The 17,797-nt window shown below is 43.4% G+C and overlaps 1 protein-coding gene across 1 annotated transcript; it reads left to right on the top strand.

Annotated features, from left to right (window-relative positions):
• The first annotated feature begins 4,856 nt into the window (after positions 1-4,856).
• Positions 4,857-5,740, top strand: LOC109265810 (60S ribosomal protein L37a-like). The gene is made up of 2 exons (XM_019447365.2): positions 4,857-4,877; positions 5,333-5,740. The coding sequence occupies exons 1-2, from the start codon at positions 4,857-4,859 to the stop codon at positions 5,723-5,725; spliced, it is 414 nt and encodes a 137-aa protein (XP_019302910.2). The 3' UTR covers positions 5,726-5,740.
• The last annotated feature ends 12,057 nt before the right edge of the window (positions 5,741-17,797 follow it).

Genomic DNA, 17,797 nt, shown 5'->3' with positions numbered 1-17,797 from the left:
GGAGTCTTGAGCTCAAAGGTCAAATTGCCTTTAAAAGGCTGTTTATCAGATTACATTCTTATTAAAAATATGTTTAGAAAACATATCAAAACTTGAAAGAAGGAAAATAGATTACTGCATCCTTTTTCAGCGTCACACAAAAGCGGTGGTTCTCAAAGTGTGGCATCAGGCCTCTGGGAGTGTCTAAGACCCTTTTGAGGGTGTGTGAAATGGAAACTATTTTCATAATTCTAGGACATTAGTTGCCTTTACCATTCTCATTCTTTTATAAATGTGTAGAGTTTTCCAAAGCTGTATGATATGTGATGCTGTCACTACTGTGACAGCTACTGGGAGGTGTCCTTGGCAATTCTTGTGTTGTCTAGAATTTTCTGAAGTGGTAGTTTGAGAATAAACATACATGAGTTTTTAGAGCTTAACTCAGGTTGTTCTCAGTACTCTTACTAAGCTATCTTTGGTTATGCCTGTTAATAGTCTTTGTAACCTTGTAATTATTGAATTAATGTCATCGATAAATTGTTATTTTGAAATGCTAATGATTTGGAAAACTTTAAAAATGATGCCACTCAGCTCACTCATAGTTGTTTTGCAGTAGAAAATAGAGATTAAAAAATGTTATTTATGTTAATATGTAGTTTATTGTTTTTAATGGAATTAATGTTTAAATTTTAATTTCTAATGCTATGTTTATTAATAAATATAACCCATTTATATATGTTTAAATTTTAATTTCTAATGCATATAGCATTATATTAATAAATATAAACCCATATTGGAGATCTTAATTATTTTTAAAAGTGTGAAGGAGTCCTTAGACCAAATGTTTGGGAAGTCACTGAACTAGAGCAGTACCTAAAAATCCACCTAATGGTTAACTGACCCTTTCTGTTTTACTGATTGATTAGGGCCCAGACTCTGTAAGGCCTGATGTTAACTTGTACGATATTGATAAGCTGCAAATGATTTATATTTGGTAGAGTGACCTGTTTGTTTTCTCTGGTAGAAAGGAGGGTATAGTTGTTTAGCCTCGTAGGATGTTAATTGTCTGACTTGTTTGTAATCTTACTCTCCCACATTCTTTTCTAGTTATCTTCTTTTGTCATCCTTTGGGGTCCTCTGGTAATAAGTTAAAGAAATCTTTTGATCTGTGCTTACTATGTAATGTTTCAACTTCTTGAAAATTATTCTTTGACAACTACATGAGAATTTCTTTTTACTCATGTTCTCACCAATGTATTATACATCTTTTTACTGGTTTTCCTGGTGCATGAGATGTGCCAGGGAGTTTGTAAGACTTAAAGTTAAAAAAAAAGTTGTAAACATTTCCGCAGAGTTCAATGGGTCTTCCGTTCAGGTGCTTGAAGAGGGTTCTAGATTTTAAGAAGGACTAGGTGATTCCCGGGCTTCCCCTTCCATATCCCAGGTAGCACCTTGTGGAGGAGGTGTGTGTTTCCTTTGAATGCTCCTACCCATGAGTTGGGCCTGTCAGCAGCTGCCTGTCCAGAGCAGGAGTAGGTCCCTGGTGTCGGACCTTTCAAATGTAACACAGGTTATATGCAGACAACCTTATGTAGGGACAAAAACATCTCAAAATAGCACTCTGTCAGGTGAGAGAATGCTATCTTGTTTTGCATTTTCCCGATGCTAGTGAGGCTAACCATTTTTCCTATGTTTTTTTTTGGCCATTGCACTCTGTGACTTGTGTGTTCCAATTCTTTATTTTCCTGTTGGGTGCTTGGTTTTTTCTTTTTGGTTTGTACAAATGCTTTGTTATGGATCTCAATCTTTTGTTCAATATTGCAGTCTCTTGCAAGCGTTTTAATTTGGGGGAAGTTCATTCTGTTACTTTTTCTTCGATGGCTTTGTGGCTTTGTGTCATCCTCATACATATATATATTCTAAAACTTTTGTGATACTATATTTTGATTTAATCTATTTTGCATATAGTATGAGATATAGGGATCTGTTACTTTTATGTCCTTATTCGATTAAACTATAGAAGAGGAGCTTCGACCTTTTTTTGCTGTTGTTCTAATCCTATTATTTTTACAGGTAAAGTGTAAATCTTGATGCTGCCTTCTAGGCTCTGTGCTCTATAGAAGGATTTCTGTTTTGTTTTGTTTTCCTCTTTGAAGATGATACCATATAATAGGAAACAATCCATGTTTATTATGTAATTCCACAGTGATTTTTTTGTAATGTCATAAGAGGCAGAGATATTTAATCAAGGCTGCATTTTCTTCCCATGCCCTTTTCTATGTTTTTTAAAAATTTTTTTTAATGTTTATTTATTTTTGAGACAGAGAGAGACAGAGCATGAACAGGGGAGGGGCAGAGAGAGAGGGAGACACAGAATCTGAAACAGGCTCCAGGCTCTGAGCTGTCAGCACAGAGCCCGACGCGGGGCTCGAACTCACGGACCGCAAGATCATGACCTGAGCCGAAGTCAGACGCTTAACTGACCGAGCCACCCAGGCACCCCTCTTTTCTATGTTTTAAAAACTACTGTAATTGCTTCCTTGTGTTATTGGAATGGTAGCAGCAACCACTTCACGAGTTTTGATTTTACACAATCAAAGACTGCTGGCCCCAGACACCAGACTATCTGAAGATAACCAATAACTGGGGCCTTTTTTAATGTCACAATGACCACTGATTTTTTTTTTTTTTTTTTTTTTTTGGTCTTTCTCACTAGACTGTGGCCTTTTTATATCTTGAAGGAAGTAAGTCATATATTATTATTTTGTCTAAAAACACACAAAATTAGCTACCGTAGACCAGTCAATATGATTTGCAGATGAGCTGCATAAATCCCAAAATATGGAAGGATTCCAAAATGGGAAAATTCTTGAAAATGTTACTGCTTGAAAATGAATCTATGGTATCTGTTCTTTCAGCTTGGAAAGTATTTTTGGATTTTGCTTTTAGACATAATATTGGCTCGGTTCCTCCCATATTTGTTTGTATATATATTTAAAACAATGCTGAATCACTGTATTAGAACATCTACTTCCTTACAGAAGCAGGAAAAAGAAAAAGCTCTGAATTAGATACATATTTGTATTACAAGGCTGGGTGCTTTCTTTTGGATATTTTGAAATTTGGGGACATTTTCAAGGACAGATTTTTAGACTACAATTAAAATAACAAGGTTTGAATTTGGTAGGCACTTATTAGATCTCATACTATTTTTGGTGGATATGATGATATAAAACTGAGATAGGAGACGTTCATCAAAAAACATCAAAATAAGAAAAAAGGTATCAAGTCAAAATAAGGTATCAGTCAAATTACGTACCGAGTCAGACTCGTAGAGCCTGTGGTATTTATTACCGTTAATTTCGTAGAAAGGGAAAATGGCATTTGAAAATTAATTGTTCACCATGTGAGACACTATTATTTGATATCAACCAGTGGCTCCCAAACCAGGCTGATGATCTGAATACAGGTTCCTACCCTGAGATTCTGGTTTTTGTAGATATTAAGAATATTTTAACAAGTTCCGCAGGTGATGAATGTGGACTGACAGGTTTGGGAACCACTGATGTAGACCCCGTGTATGTGGACATCTTGCTTGTTAAAATACAGATTGCTGGGTCCCCCTCCTCCCAAGTGTGTGACTCCTAGGTCTCTGATTGGGCCTGAGAATTTGCAATTCTATTAAGTTCCCTGCTGCTGCTTTTGCTGGTCCAGAAACCACACTTTGAGTACTACTGACATGGATCTTTCCCAAGACTTCCCAGTCCCAGACTGGGAAACAACAAACCGAATTCTGTGGCAAGGTCTTGGGTTTCTTTGGTTCAAGCCTTTGCATTTCTTTGTCATGTTCTACTTGGTGATTTTCTTCCTCTGGAGTGAGCATTAATTGATAGACCTCTATCCCTGAGAAAAGTTTCGAGTGGAAAGAAGATGATGTTCGCTGGTTAGGGTGGCTGGGCAGGGGAATGAAAATAGCTGAGGAGTTGTGCAGATCTGGGCTGAGATTTCTGTGCTTGACCCTGGTTTTATTGTGATCTTGGGCAGGTTACCTAATCTGCTTTCCAGCCATGGAGCTCCAGTCCTGGTTGCTTGCCATGCTTCCCTCCTGACAGGACGCCTTTTCTCTCTTCCATACCTGGAGAGTGCTTCCCTTTCCCCTGCGTCTCGTTATTGCTTGCTTATACTTGGATCTCTGCTCAGCAATCACTTCCTGAGGAAAGCCTTTCCCGACCTCCCTCAGTAGGTCAGGCCCTCCCTTTTTACACACTCAGCACCACGTGCCTGCAGTTTTAGATCTACTTGTGTGATAACTTGATTTGTGTCTCTCTACTAGACTATAAACCCTGGGACTCAAGCTGTGAAAAAGTCGATCAGTTTGTGTTCCCTTTGTGTTCTGGCCACAACACAAACACTGTGCCTGACACACAGTAGCTGCATGAGTAGCAGTGAATGGGGTCACATATACAAACAGCAGTAAGGGCAGGGTAGGCATTCCAAAATTGGCTGCATTCCTGCCTGTGGGTTTCCAGAAGACAGTTATTCTTATAATAAATTCCCTGTTTTGTGCAACCGGACTTACTGGTTTCTGTTATTTGCCAGAGCCCTTACAGTATGCTATTTATTGAGTGCTTCATACATATGTGAAGCACCAGCTATGTAGTCTCATGTTGGGCACCGATCTAGGAAGTCAAGAATCTCAGCCTGCTAATATCTTGGGTGTTACTTTTTCCTATGATTCTGCAAGCCAATGTGTATTATAAAGATAGGATCTATAGATAGAAGATATATTTCCTTAATGCTATATTAAGGAAGAGCAGCAGAAAGCAATTTTATGCTCAAGCCACTATCTCTGAAGTGGTTTTTGGGACTGGGGATAGATGGTACCACGGGAGAGTAAGGTAATTTTTAACTACTTGCAAACATGACTGCTCTCTCCATAGAGTGGAATCTTATAATGGGTAACATCTGGAAAGTGCATTCATTTTGTAGAGACAGGATGCTTTAGTTACTGGCCAGAACAGGACCTGAGTAACAATATATATCCCGATTACATCTATGTCAATAAGAAAAGGGATTGATAGGCTATAATTTAGAAAAATAGATTCAAAGAGACATATGAACACTAAATAAGAAAGGAGAGATGGTGGCGCAAAGACTCAACCATTCTAGGTCCTAGAGATAAATTGCTGGTGTGGAAACATAAGCAATTCAATTATACAATTAATTGTTCTTATGTAAATGTATGTTTACATGCAAGTTTCAGATGAATGCTGAGTTCTCCCAGGGTCTCTAGTGTTTCCTTTTCTCTGGACTGTCTTTTCAAGAATGTTTAGCTCTCTGGGCTCGGACCTAGTTTGTGGCAACATGGCTAAACACAACCAAGAAGGTCAGAATTGCCAATAAATACTGGACCCGTTATGGTACCTCCTTCAGGAAAATGGTGAAGAAGATTGAAATAAGCCAGCACACCAAGTACACTTGCTCCTTCTGTGGCAAAACCAAGATGAAAAGACAAGCTGTGGGGATCTGGCGTTGTGGTTCCTGCATGAAAACCGTAGCAGGTGGTACCTGGACCTACAACACCACTTCTACTGTCACAGTAAAGCCGGCTATCAGGAGACTGAAGGAGTTGAAGGACCAGAAGAAGCTCCACCGTTTGAAACATTGCTTACTTATAATAAATGGGTTAATTGATATAACAATAAACAAAACAACAACAAAAAGAATATATAGCAACTGGCCTTGAAAGACATACTAGCTCTCTGGAGCACAGGGCAAGCAAGCTTACTGCACATTATAAAAAAATTAGATTCCTTAAGCTTAGAATTCCTGTCCTCTAACTCAACTCACTGCATGTGCAGGTGTCACCTAGCCCTCTTCTCAGGGTCACATGAGAACTGGGGCTGACACCCTGCTGACACTCTGGCTACTACTATTGCCATGAGTAGAAACCCTTTGTCTCTGATCCAGGAGTTTTGTGTCTTCTGGCATCCATGAAACTGGCTGACCCAAAGCTGGCTCGCTTATGGTCACGGTGACTTGCGTGTCTCTTCCCTTATGACAGTGAACTGAATGACTGATCTGCTTTTACCTGCTGGCATTGTCAATTCTGATTCTACCAAGCTGAGGACCAGTTCCTGGCCTTGGGGAATGAATTAATAGAGACAAATAAAGACCTTCTGGAAGACAGAACCAACAGCGGTGTTCTTAGAGAATTTATATGAAATCAGATTGAAAGGGTTCCTTCTCTGGCCTTACATCAGTCAGAATCCGATCAGGAGGCGAAGACCACAGCAGGTATTTTTGTGAAGAACTTAATATAAAGGATTATAAGCCAGGTTGTTAGAGAAGAGAAAAGGCAAAGAGGGGGCACTGGGGTTTCATAGAGGTAAGAATCATGGCAGTCACGCCTAGGGCTGGGATAACAAAAGTAAGAGGCTGGGAGTTTTTGAAACTTAGAAGCTTAGAGGAGGGCTCTGCGGAGCTGGTACTCAGACCTCTGAGGAGGGGATGCTGGCCAGTTAATGTGGGGGTCTCTGAACAGGGAGGGGTGGTAGTGATCAGGCTGTTCAGGAAGTGTTGGGAACAGTTGCTGCTGCGAGGATGAAGAGTGTTTCGTGGTCATGGTCACACTCGGGAACTGGAAGTAAACAACTTCCAAGTGTCCTCCTGCTGCCTCCTACCGACAGAACCAAACAGGAAGCCAGCTGGCAAAGAGGCATGGCTACAGAGTGATGCCCCAGCATCACAGAACAGAGGATGGAAAGAACCAGCACAAGATTTTTAAATTTTTTTTTTTTCAACGTTTTTTTATTTATTTTTGGGACAGAGAGAGACAGAGCATGAACGGGGGAGGGGCAGAGAGAGAGGGAGACACAGAATCGGAAACAGGCTCCAGGCTCCGAGCCGTCAGCCCAGAGCCCGACGCGGGGCTCGAACTCACGGACCGTGAGATCGTGACCTGGCTGAAGTCGGACGCTTAACCGACTGCGCCACCCAGGCGCCCCAACACAAGATTTTTAAAAGCCTGTTTTGACCAAAGGTTGCAAAATGAGAGAAGGAACTAATTTATTACCTGGGGGCGGTTGGGAAATTGCCTGAAGAGTCTCCAGCATTAACTTGAACTTAGTATCTTTCTCTAGGTCAGGGAAGGGCGTAGCCATGGACCGCTGACTTGGATATCCTGTATTATTACTTGGTACTGTGGGCAATTACCTGGCCTATTTTGTGGAGTACGCTGGATGGAACATGTTCATATGATCCAGGGAGATAGGCCCACTGGCAACTTTATTAGACTGCATACAATTTTATGGGCTTGTGCAAATTCCCATATCTGCCCACACTTTGATAAAGACTCATACCTTTTTAAGAGATAGACAACCACAGATGTTTGATTATATTTCACCCATAATTTGTGGTCCACATGACTTCATTGTATATGAGCTGATTTATAAGCAGTAAAGCATAATGCAGACGACAAGTGGTATTTATTATTTGTATTCTTTCTGGTCCTTGGCGGAGTTCCAGAGAGGTTTCTGTATCCCAGGGAGGGTTTCAGAGGAAATAAATAGAACAGAGAGCAAAAGCTCAGAACTTAACAAAATTAACAGGGCAGTTTTACAGTTTTAAGATTTGGTGTTTATAAATAATGGCCCTCCTGACCATTCTTTTTTGAAGTCAGAATTTGGACCCAGATAACTTAGACATACATCTCAATAGAGGGCATTAGTCTATGTATTTAAAACAGCAGTGACTGACTTTGACTATGTAAGTATTTGAAAGTTTAATAATAGACATGTTTTTCAAACTCCATTTATTTTTTATTTTTTTAAACAATTCTTTAATGTTTATTTATTTTTGAGAGAGAGAGACAGAGCGTGAGCAGGGGAGGAACAGAGAGAGGGAGACACAGAACCTGAAGCAGGCTCTAGGCTCTGAGCTGTCAGCACAGATCCTGACGTGGGGCTCAAACCCACCAATGCAAGATCATGACCTGAGCTGAAGTCGGACGCTCAACCAACTGAGCCAACCAGGCGCCCCATCAAACTCCATTTTATTTTCATTGAATGGAATGTATTTAGAGTCTGGTACCAGAAGTTGGACAATAGCTCATGCCACATCAGGCTTTCCTGGTGGATAATGGTGAGGTCTGAGGTGTTTTATGTGATAGGCATGGTTAGAACTGGGTGCTGCTATATCAGCCTTTATTATATTTACCCAGTTTATTTTGTTATTCAGATTATGAATGTGGGGAGGCCTATTTCATTCTTATTGCCTTATGACTTTTAGTTTAATAGTTATCACAAGTGGGGCGCCTAGGTGGCTCAGTCAGTTGAGTGTCCGACTCTTGATTTCAACTCAGGTCATGATCCCAGGGTCGTGGGATCAAGCCCCATGTCAGGCTCCACACTGAGCGTGGAGCCTGCTTGAGATTCTCTTTCCCTCTCTACCCCTTTCCCCTGCTTTTGCTCTCTCTCTCTCTCTAAAACAAAAACAAAAACAAACAAAAACAAAAACAAAAACAAAACGTTATCATAAGTGAAAATTTCGTTGAATCAGTAGCTGGATAAGATATGTATACATAATAAGTACTACTCAAACAGAGCCGGGAAACTTTTCTCCCCCAAACATAGAGGATGCATACACTTCTGGAATGCCTCTGCTGCGTTTGTAAATTTAACAAGAGGGCCTGAGGAGAGAAAGATATCAGCTGAAGTTGAACAGGTTACTGGAAACTCTCCTGACTGCTGGACTGGAATTGCTTCCCACCCTCCTAATGCATCAGAGCCAATCCTCTGCTATACGCCTGTCTGATAGTGGCACTGTCCCAGCCCCCTGACAGTCTTGGAAAAAGGACACAGTCACTGTTGTTTCTGTTAACACTATATGATAAGTACGAGTGCCTGTAAATAAGTGAATGACATGTGAACACTTCAGCAAGAAGGGGAACCGGAGCCTTCTGGGGAGGCCTGTCATCAGGTGCTTTCAAAGTGGTTTTGAGTGTAAAGGAGAGCTCTTGCCCATGTAGACAAGGCGGGAGGGATGGTTCTGACAGAATGAAGGAAGAATCCACATTGCTGAGCCACAGGTGAGGGGCAAGTCTGGAAAGCAGAAGAAAGGCGTAAGGAGAAGCTGGATTATGTGTCTTGGCCTGAAGAGGTGTTTTGAAACTGCCAGAGATGCTAACTCTCTGGGTAATCAGAGACCGTGTGGCCAGACCATATATAGACATAGAACTCTGACCCACACCCTACAGCTTCCAAGGGAAGCTTTCCTACAGGTTCCAGGGAAGCAACCCATGCTCTCCAAGAAAACACCCAGGAAGGCAGCCTGCTACAGGTCAGGCTTGTAGGAAGTCTGACTGTTATCTCTAGTAACAATCCAGGAAGCTAAACACCTACCCCTGTAACAATCAGCCCCAAATGGCCAGAACTTGATTAATAACTGACAGCTGCCCTATTTTATCTCCACTTCCAACTAGGGACCAATCAGAGAAAGCCAAATATGCACCCTCTACCCAACCCCATGGGACGACCTGCTTCTAGTTAGCCTGCTTCTAGCTTCCCCAACAGCCTCCAACAGGCGCACCTGCAGCCTTCCCTTTGTTTCACTGTAAAACTCACCCTCTCCTCTGCCTGCCTTTGAGTCCCTGCCAGAACGCAAGCGACAGAGGCTGACAACCTTGCTCCAGCGAGCTCTGAACAAAATAACCTTTGCTTTTCTCATTTGGTTGGTCTTTCTTTATTTCCACAGGAATATCCTGCTGCTGCTGGTCGGGATTCATGTGCTGCACAGCTTCCCCCTTGTGTTTCTATTTCTACTTTAACAAGCATCGTTTGTCTTTTGCTTGGCATTTTGCCCAAAGAAAATAATAGAAAAAGTTAGATTAACAGCAATGCCGAGGCAAGTCTGCTTTCCTAGGATCACTAGGAAATGCTGTTGAGTGTCTCCTTTTAGGTAGGGTGGCAAGAACATGGGCTCAAATGGAACGGGCAATGGGAGACAGCGCTGTTCTGATGTGGTCTGAATAGCTTTATAATTTTAAAGGATTGCTAAGGGGACATTCAACTCCTCTTGACTTACCCTGTACTTAGCAGTACATCCCAGTCCTCCTTATAAAAGTTTTATTGTTCTAAGAGTGGCTCCAAAGAAATATATTGTGGTTCCACAGTGTCTAATTGTTGGGAACTGTCTTTCAGCTGCATGAAAGTTAATTATATGTTCTACTGAACGCCCCCTCTGAAAATCACATTTGCTTAAAGATTTGGGGCAATACTTACTTAGCCTGCTTTCTAATTTGCTGAGTCTCAGCCATCTATGCCTAATGGTAGTAAACGAAAATAATATATACAGTCAAAATATATTGACTGTAAGAAGAATTCCAATTTGTCCTTGAGTTTTCTATTTATAACGCTAATCTGTGCATTGCTAAAAGTCCTAGTCCCAGCCTCCAGATGTTTGGGTTGAAGCTGCCACTCTGTGCTTGGGAACAGGAAGTTAACAGCACAGGTTCTGAGGACAGTGAATGGTCAATAAACATGGCTATCTGACTGACAAGAGATCGGGATATCTACTCTTCTTGTGCCCTATGATCACATCAGGTGTTTGACACGCTGCGGCTGCAGAGCCAGCTATGACTACAGCGGGGACAAATGAAGTGGGAAGTAAGGCTTGATGGGGAAGCCCACGCTCCTTGGCTTGCACACGAAGCTTCCTCAGTCGCCTCAGCTTAACTCTCGGCATTCCCTTCCTCAGGAACCTCCATTCCAGGCACTTTGCGTGCACACGCGTGTCTTGTAGGTACTTGCTTCCAGGCTTTTGCTCGTGTTACATTCTCACATGCCATGTTCTCCCCACCACCTACACCTGCCCAAAGGTTCCTCATGTTTAGAAGCCCAGCTCAGATTCTATGTCCTTTTTGTTGTGATTGCCCTTACAAGAAGTGATCTTTTACCTCTTAATTCTTGTAGTGGTTATTGTCCACACCACCCAGAGTGCCCTTCAATGGGCACATCTGTCTAACTGTCTTCCTTTGTTCATTTGCCCAACGAATATTTACTGAATGCCCACTAAAGTCCCAGTTTTGTTCGAGGCAGGGGATATATCAGTGATCAAAACAGCAGAAATGTTTGTATTCTGGTAGGAAAGGCAGGTGATGAACAAGATAAATACATACATACATACATACATACATACATAAAACACATAGTATATCAAGTGCCAGTAGGTGCTCATGAGAAAAGGCAAAGCAGGAAAAGGCAGGTAACTGAAATTTGGGGTAGGGTAGGCAGAAAATGTCTCACTGAGATAATTTCTAAAGGATTTGAGAAGGGTCAGGGAGCAAGCTTATGAAGATGTTCCCCTGCTATGGAAAGCGCTTTTCTCCCCACACAGGTGCAAAGGCCCTGAGGTGGCAGCATATCTAGAGGACGTGAAGATGATAGGAGAGTAGTGTGTCTGAAGCCCAATGCACTTGGCTGTGGGGAGGGGATAAGAGAGGGGAGGGGGTGGCGGCCTTGTAGGGCCTTGTAGATCATAGTCGGGATTTTGGCTTCTGCTCTGTGTGAGATGGAAAGCCACTGGAGAGTTGTGGGGAGAGAAGTGACATGATCTGATTTGTTTTAAAAGAAGCCCTCAGACTGCAGTGTTGAGAATAGTCTGCGGGGGTGGGGAGCTTGTGGGCTGAAGCAGGAGTAAGGCTATTTCAGTGATCCAGGTGAGAGCGGATGGGGACTCGGGCCAGAGGAATGGGGAGAAGTGATCAAATTGTGGATATATTTTCATGACTGGGCCAATAAGATTTCCTGAGGGATTGGATGGAGAGAAAGAGAGCATGGAATCCGGGGTGATTCCGGATTTCTGGCCAGAGCAACTTGGAGGATGTTGCTGCCATTAATGCAAATGGGGAAGATGGCAAAAGAAGCTGGCTGGGGGGAATGCAGGTGCTGGATGCTCAGGAGCTCAGTTTTAAACATGTCCATTTGGGGGCGCCTGGGTGGCTTGGTCAGTTAAGCCTCCGACTTCGGCTCAGGTCATGATCTCACGGTCCATGAGTTCGAGCCCCGCGTCGGGCTCTGTGCTGACAGCTCAGAGCCTGGAGCCTGTTTCAGATTCTGTGTCTCCCTCTCTCTCTGCTCCTCCCCTGTTCATGCTCTGTCTCTCTCTGTCTCAAAAATAAATAAACGTTAAAAAAAAAAAATTTAAACATGTCCATTTGGGGGGCACCTGGGTGCCTTAGTTGGTTGAGCGTCTGACTCTTGATTTCGGCTCAGGTCGTGATCCCAGGGGCGTGGGAGGCTGCTTAAGATTCTCTCTCTTGGGGCACCTGGGTGGCTCAGTAGGTTAAGCCTCCGACTTTGGCTCAGGTCATGATCTTGCGGTTCGTGAGTTCGAGCCCCGCGTCAGGCTCTGTGCTGACAGCTGGGAGACTGGAGCCTGCTTCAGATTCTGTGTCTCCCTCTCTCTCTGCCCCTCCCCTGCTTATGCTCTGTCTCTCTCTGTCTCAAAAATAAATAAAACATTAAAAAATTAAAAAAATTGTCTCACTTCGGCTTAGGTCATGATGCCATGGTTTGTGAGTTTGAGCCCCTGCATCAGGCTCTCTGCCCCTCCCCCAGCTCATGCTTGCTCTCTCTCTCTCTCAAAAACAAATAAACATTAAAAAGATTCTCTCTCTCTCACTCTGCCCCCTCCCCTACTCGTGTGCTTTTTCTAAAATAAAAAAATAAACATGTTCAGTTTGAGATGCTCAGTAGCCATCCACGTGCAGATCGCAAGGAGGTTGTGGCTTCAGAAGGGCAGAATGTCCCCTCATGAATCTGTGCCTAGGCTGCTGATTGCATGAATCAACTAAGTAATCAACAGGAAACAATATCTCTGAATAGAGGTTAGGGGAAAGGGTTATGAGATTTTTCATCCTAGACCGTGAGAGAGGGAGAACATCAATTTGTTTTTGGATAACCGTGAAGGCAGTATTTCTGAAAATGGGAAGCTGATTAGAGACAAGGGGCCAGGGTGCCATCTCTGTGCCAAGGTCAGCATCTATGAAGCCTTAGGTCATGATATGCTTATTTTCACTGGTTTAAAAAGAGCCTATAACATCTTTCCTCTCCCCTGAAGATGCCATCAGGCCTCGGAATGCATGTTGTCATTGTTGAAGGCACTGTGGTTATTATTGTCAATGACAGCCCCCGGTTCTAGCACTCTGTATAATAGTAGGGGCAGTTAGTATGAGTTCAGATTCTGGAATTCTTGAATTCTGCTTCTACTATTTCTAAGTTGTGAGACTTCTAGCAAGTTGCTTAACCTTCCTGCGTTCCAGTTTTCTAATCTGTAAAATGGGAGTACTATTAGTCCCTATCACATGGAGTCGTGAGAATCAAAATGTTAATATATTAAAGTGTTTAGAATTATCTGGCACGTGGTGAATCCTATATGTGATAGCTATTATTTTTATATCAAGCACCGTCAGATATATACCGGGTGCCATGATGAACATAGGACTTGACATAATTCCTGGCTGTGGATCTATTGATGGTAATTGAGACAGAGTATCTCAAGGGGAAAGAAGAAAATGACTTTAGAAAGCTCACTCCATCCAGAACTGCTGGTGGGAAGTTCAGAAATGAACCAGAAATGGTTTTAACCTCCTATGCAGCTTGATTTCCACCTAGCACTCGAGTGGCAGAGTAAACGAACTGAAGGTCTCAGAGGGCCATAAATTCAATAGTTGAACAATTGCCACATGGAAGGGAAACTACAATGCTGAGCACGGTTTCTAGATGCCAGGTTATGGGGTCCCTGGCCTCACACCACCCCGGAGTGTGGTTCTCCAGAAAAATGAAAAAAACTCTGTCTCTCCCCAGGGCTCATCCGGGGTAGGAACATACATACAAGGTGCGTATGAGGATGGTCTGCCAGAGCGCTCCCTGTCTTGTGTGAGCAAAGCAGAGGAGAGGAGGGCATTAGGAAAAAGTGTCTACAAGGTAGAGAAGGATATTAGCAGACAGCGCTGTGGTTTCTTGTCCTATGTTGTAGTTGATCAGATATTGGAATTATGGCCCACTGAGACTCTTCGTTGGCTCACCACTCACGTGCTAACTGAAGACCAAGACTATTCCTCTGGGACTGATTGATTGACTGATTCCTGAATGAATGAATGAGTCAAGTAAGCAACCGCTCAAACATTCACTGAGCGTTGCTGATCTGCCAGGGAAGGTACCATGCTGTGGAGATGTTTTTACCTGATTGAATAGTTTCTTCCTGTGATCTGTTGATTTAAGGAAAAAAGTAACCCTTATATGAGGGTCCCCAAGGAACCGAAGATATTTTAGGAGATTGATTCATTCAGTAAATGGTTATGTGGGCCAAGCGCTGTGCCAGAAGCTGGGGATACAACAGAGTAAGAACCAGACCCAACCATCCGGAGTTTACAGGCCACCATAGAGAGGGAAGCAGGGAGTTCGTCCAGCCCAGTGATTAATGGGATGTGTGCACAGAATAGCACCTAACCCATTTCCAGGAGTTCAAGGGTATTTGCCCTGAGTCATAGGACGAGTAGGAGTTGCTAGAATTGGGGTAGAGGTGAAGGGCAGAGTTGTATAATCTAAATGAGCCCTGAGGAAATTGTCATCCCGGTGGCCTCCTGAGCTTGGATCCAATTTTAGAAACTGAACCTAGTGTTAGGCCACAAAGATTAACTCACCCCAACTGGTCAGCAGGGGCAGGTGCTGTTACCCAAAAGAGCTTTGAGGTTAACTGTGTGCCATAGCTGGATCTGTGCTGACCAGAGCTCTCCCCGGGGAGAGCGGAGTTTAATTGGTGCTGATTTCCAGTGCCCTTAGAAAGGGTGACTCCTGGGCCCACTGAAATGGAAACCATCCTAACTCCTAAGTGATTGCAGGCAGGGACCTGAATCGCACCCAGCACGTTGGCTAATATGGATGCCCAGCAAGTACAAGATGTTTGGGGCTTTTTCCCAGTATCAATGAGGCTGGGGTGAGGCAGCCTTAGATGCATGGGAACAGGAAGAGCTGTTCCTATGTCAACAAGGAGGCTTGTTTTGTGTGTGCAGAGCTAAAGAAACACAGCTCACTCACTGGTCTGGCTAAACTTCAAAAATTTGTGCGTTTTTTTTTTTTTTCTCCTCCCAGGAACATTTTGTTCACGCTGGTGGTTAAAAGGGGGAAGCTTTCACATTGAAGTGCAGCAGGAAGTATTTAAGTTGGTTACAAGGAAGGACTATTTGGTAGAATGATTGAGCGCAGGGCTGGGTTCCCAGGGGGATTATGGAGTCGTTTTTATTCATGGGCTTTCCTATTAAATAACTCAAATAATAAGGCATTTTAGCCCACGTCACCATTTTAGAAAGTCCTGCACTTTGGGATTCAGAGGAAACGGGAGTGACTTGTGACCAGGAGGACCCAAGGCGGCTTCACGGGAGTGAGCTGGCCTCGGAGTTGGGGTCAGATGTGGAGAGAAAAGAGGGGAGGGCAGTACACAGATGGAGTGAAGGGGTCAGGGCGGGAAAGCACGAGGTACACGTGGGACAGAGCACGGAGGGTGATTTGGAATGTGCTCACTGAAGGGGGACATGGGAGAATAATGTTAGCCGGGTATGGGAGGGCTGGATTGTGGACAGCGTGAAAGCCATGGTCAGGGAATTTAGATTTTACCTGTCAGCCTAAAATTGTCAGGAGGCAATAATTAAGCAAGACTGTGCTTTCACAGGGATCAGAGACTTGCAATTCAGGGTACACAGACTTTCATAGCAACCTAAGTAGTGTCCCACTAGGGAGCAAAAGTTGGGATTTTTAAAGCAAAAAGGGAATGCTTGTATCCATTGTTTTTTTTTTTTTTTAATGTTTATTTATTTTTGAGAGAGACAGAGACAGAATGCAAGTGGGTTAGGGGCAGAGAGAAAGGGGGACACAGAATCTGAAGCAGGCTCCAGGCTCTGAGCTGTCAGCACAGAGCCCCATGTGGGGGTTGAACTCACCAGCTGTGAGATCATGACCTGAGCCAAAGTCAGATGCTCAACTGACTGAGCCACCCAGGCGCTCCATTCTTGTATCAGTTGTTTACAAAGAATTTTTTTTTTTTTAAGTTTATTTAGAGAGACAGAGAGACAGAGAGAGAGAGAGACCACAAGTGGCAGAGAACAGAGAAAGAGAGAATCCCAAGCATCCTCTGCACTGCCAGTGCAGGGCTCAAACCACAAACTGAGATCATGACCTGAGCTGGAGTTGGACACGTGACTGAGCCACCCTTTGCCCCTACAGAGGGTTTTTGATTGGTGTTGGTGGCAGGAAGCTAGTCTTCACTGAATATAATTGGTTGCTAAGGCTCTCACCAAGCAAGCTCTCTCACTGAAGCAAGGTGCAGGTGCTGGGGCTCAGCCCTTGGAATATTTGCAGTTTGGCCCAATTCAAAAGTTCATGGTTCCACTAGAGAGGACGTGCATAAGGCCTATCTCCTTAATGGCCTCCTGGCTCCATTTTAAAACCCCTTGACATAAGTGAATCCAATTCATTTCACCTTTCACATACTCAATAGTCAACTGGAAGCCAGTTTTTTCAGGTTTTTGAGCAGAAAAGGGAAATGATGGACATTGTGCTTTAGGGATCATGGTCTTTTAAAGACTTTAACAGTTTTAGGGAACTTAGTTATGCAGTTCAGTGTTTCTCAAACTCCAGTGGCATCAGAGTCACTGCAGGGGGGAGTGCTGGTTAAAATTCAGACTCCCAGGTCCCCACTCCCAGAGGTTCTTGTTCTGGGTAGAGTTGTGAATCTGCAGTTAAATTCTGCCACTGGTGATGCTGGTGTAACTGGTGTAAGACCCCCACTGGGAGAATACTGTTGGCTTCCTGGATGACACTGTCTAAAGGCCCCAAGCAGGGAAGCCTCTGATGAAGCCACAGAGAACCACTGAGAAAAAGAGTCAGCCCTAGAACACAGGCAGGCCCAGAAAGCAGGAAGCGGACTTTTGATAGTACCAGTCCAGTAGGAACTTTCAGTTCCCTATTCTCTTGCCCTCCCTACACTCCAATCTTGGAGGGCCTTGGAGCCTCAGAAGGAAGGGCATGGAGTGAGATAAGAAGTGGATCACACCCTGTTCCCCCGACAGTAGACCTTGGCCCAGTGTGGTGCTGGTAAATATTTAACCAGTACACCACTATTTTTTAACCAGCACACCAGCTCCCCAGGTAAGAAGCCCTGCCTTGGTGCATTTGCCGATTTCTGTGGTGCAGTATTCCCAGCATGGCTCTATCTCAGGATACCGATGTGATGTCACTGAAGGCAGAGCTGAGAGAAGCCCACAGTTGGATCATATGAGCTGATAGGACCCTGAGCCAGCTCACACCAGTGTTCCCAGCCTGAAATCGTGCTCAAGCTGGGATGGTGGGGCAGAACTATCTAGAATGAAGATTGAGTTGTTGAAAAGCATATTGTCCTGGACTGTGCTTGATTACTTAAAGTGACTATAGGGCTTTCTATTAGTGCCCAAGTTTTCACCCAGTGGCGTGGAGAAAAACTGAATAAATTTCAGCTTGGGGATAGTCAGAGACAAAAATAAAATTGCATTTTGGTTATATCCTAAAGATGGTGCCTGTCCGACATATGGGCTACAGTGGGAAATTTTATCTTAAAAACTTGCAAGATACTTTTTAAAAAGATTATCATCAAATGGAAATACAAAACTGAAAGGTGCATGAGAAATCTTGGCCCTAAATTGAGAACCACATGATGTAAGGGATTCTGTTAATTGATGAGGTTCGTTTGGAGACTTTTCTTAGTGTTCCCAAATAGATGTCCCCAA

The sequence above is a fragment of the Panthera pardus genome, unplaced genomic scaffold (assembly GCF_024362965.1).
Source record: "Panthera pardus isolate Hobbes unplaced genomic scaffold, ASM2436296v1 HiC_scaffold_1, whole genome shotgun sequence".
In the NCBI taxonomy this organism is placed as follows: Eukaryota; Metazoa; Chordata; class Mammalia; order Carnivora; family Felidae; genus Panthera; species Panthera pardus.
Note: the sequence above shows the minus strand (reverse complement) of the source record. Positions and strands in the feature narration are given on the sequence as shown.

Bases quoted from the DNA above. Each gene is read 5' to 3' on its own strand.
- LOC109265810 (XM_019447365.2), top strand. From the start codon at position 4,857: ATGGTACCACGGGAGAGTAAG. The intron at 4,878-5,332 runs GTAATTTTTAAC...GCTCGGACCTAG, and splicing joins TGGTACCACGGGAGAGTAAG to TTTGTGGCAACATGGCTAAA.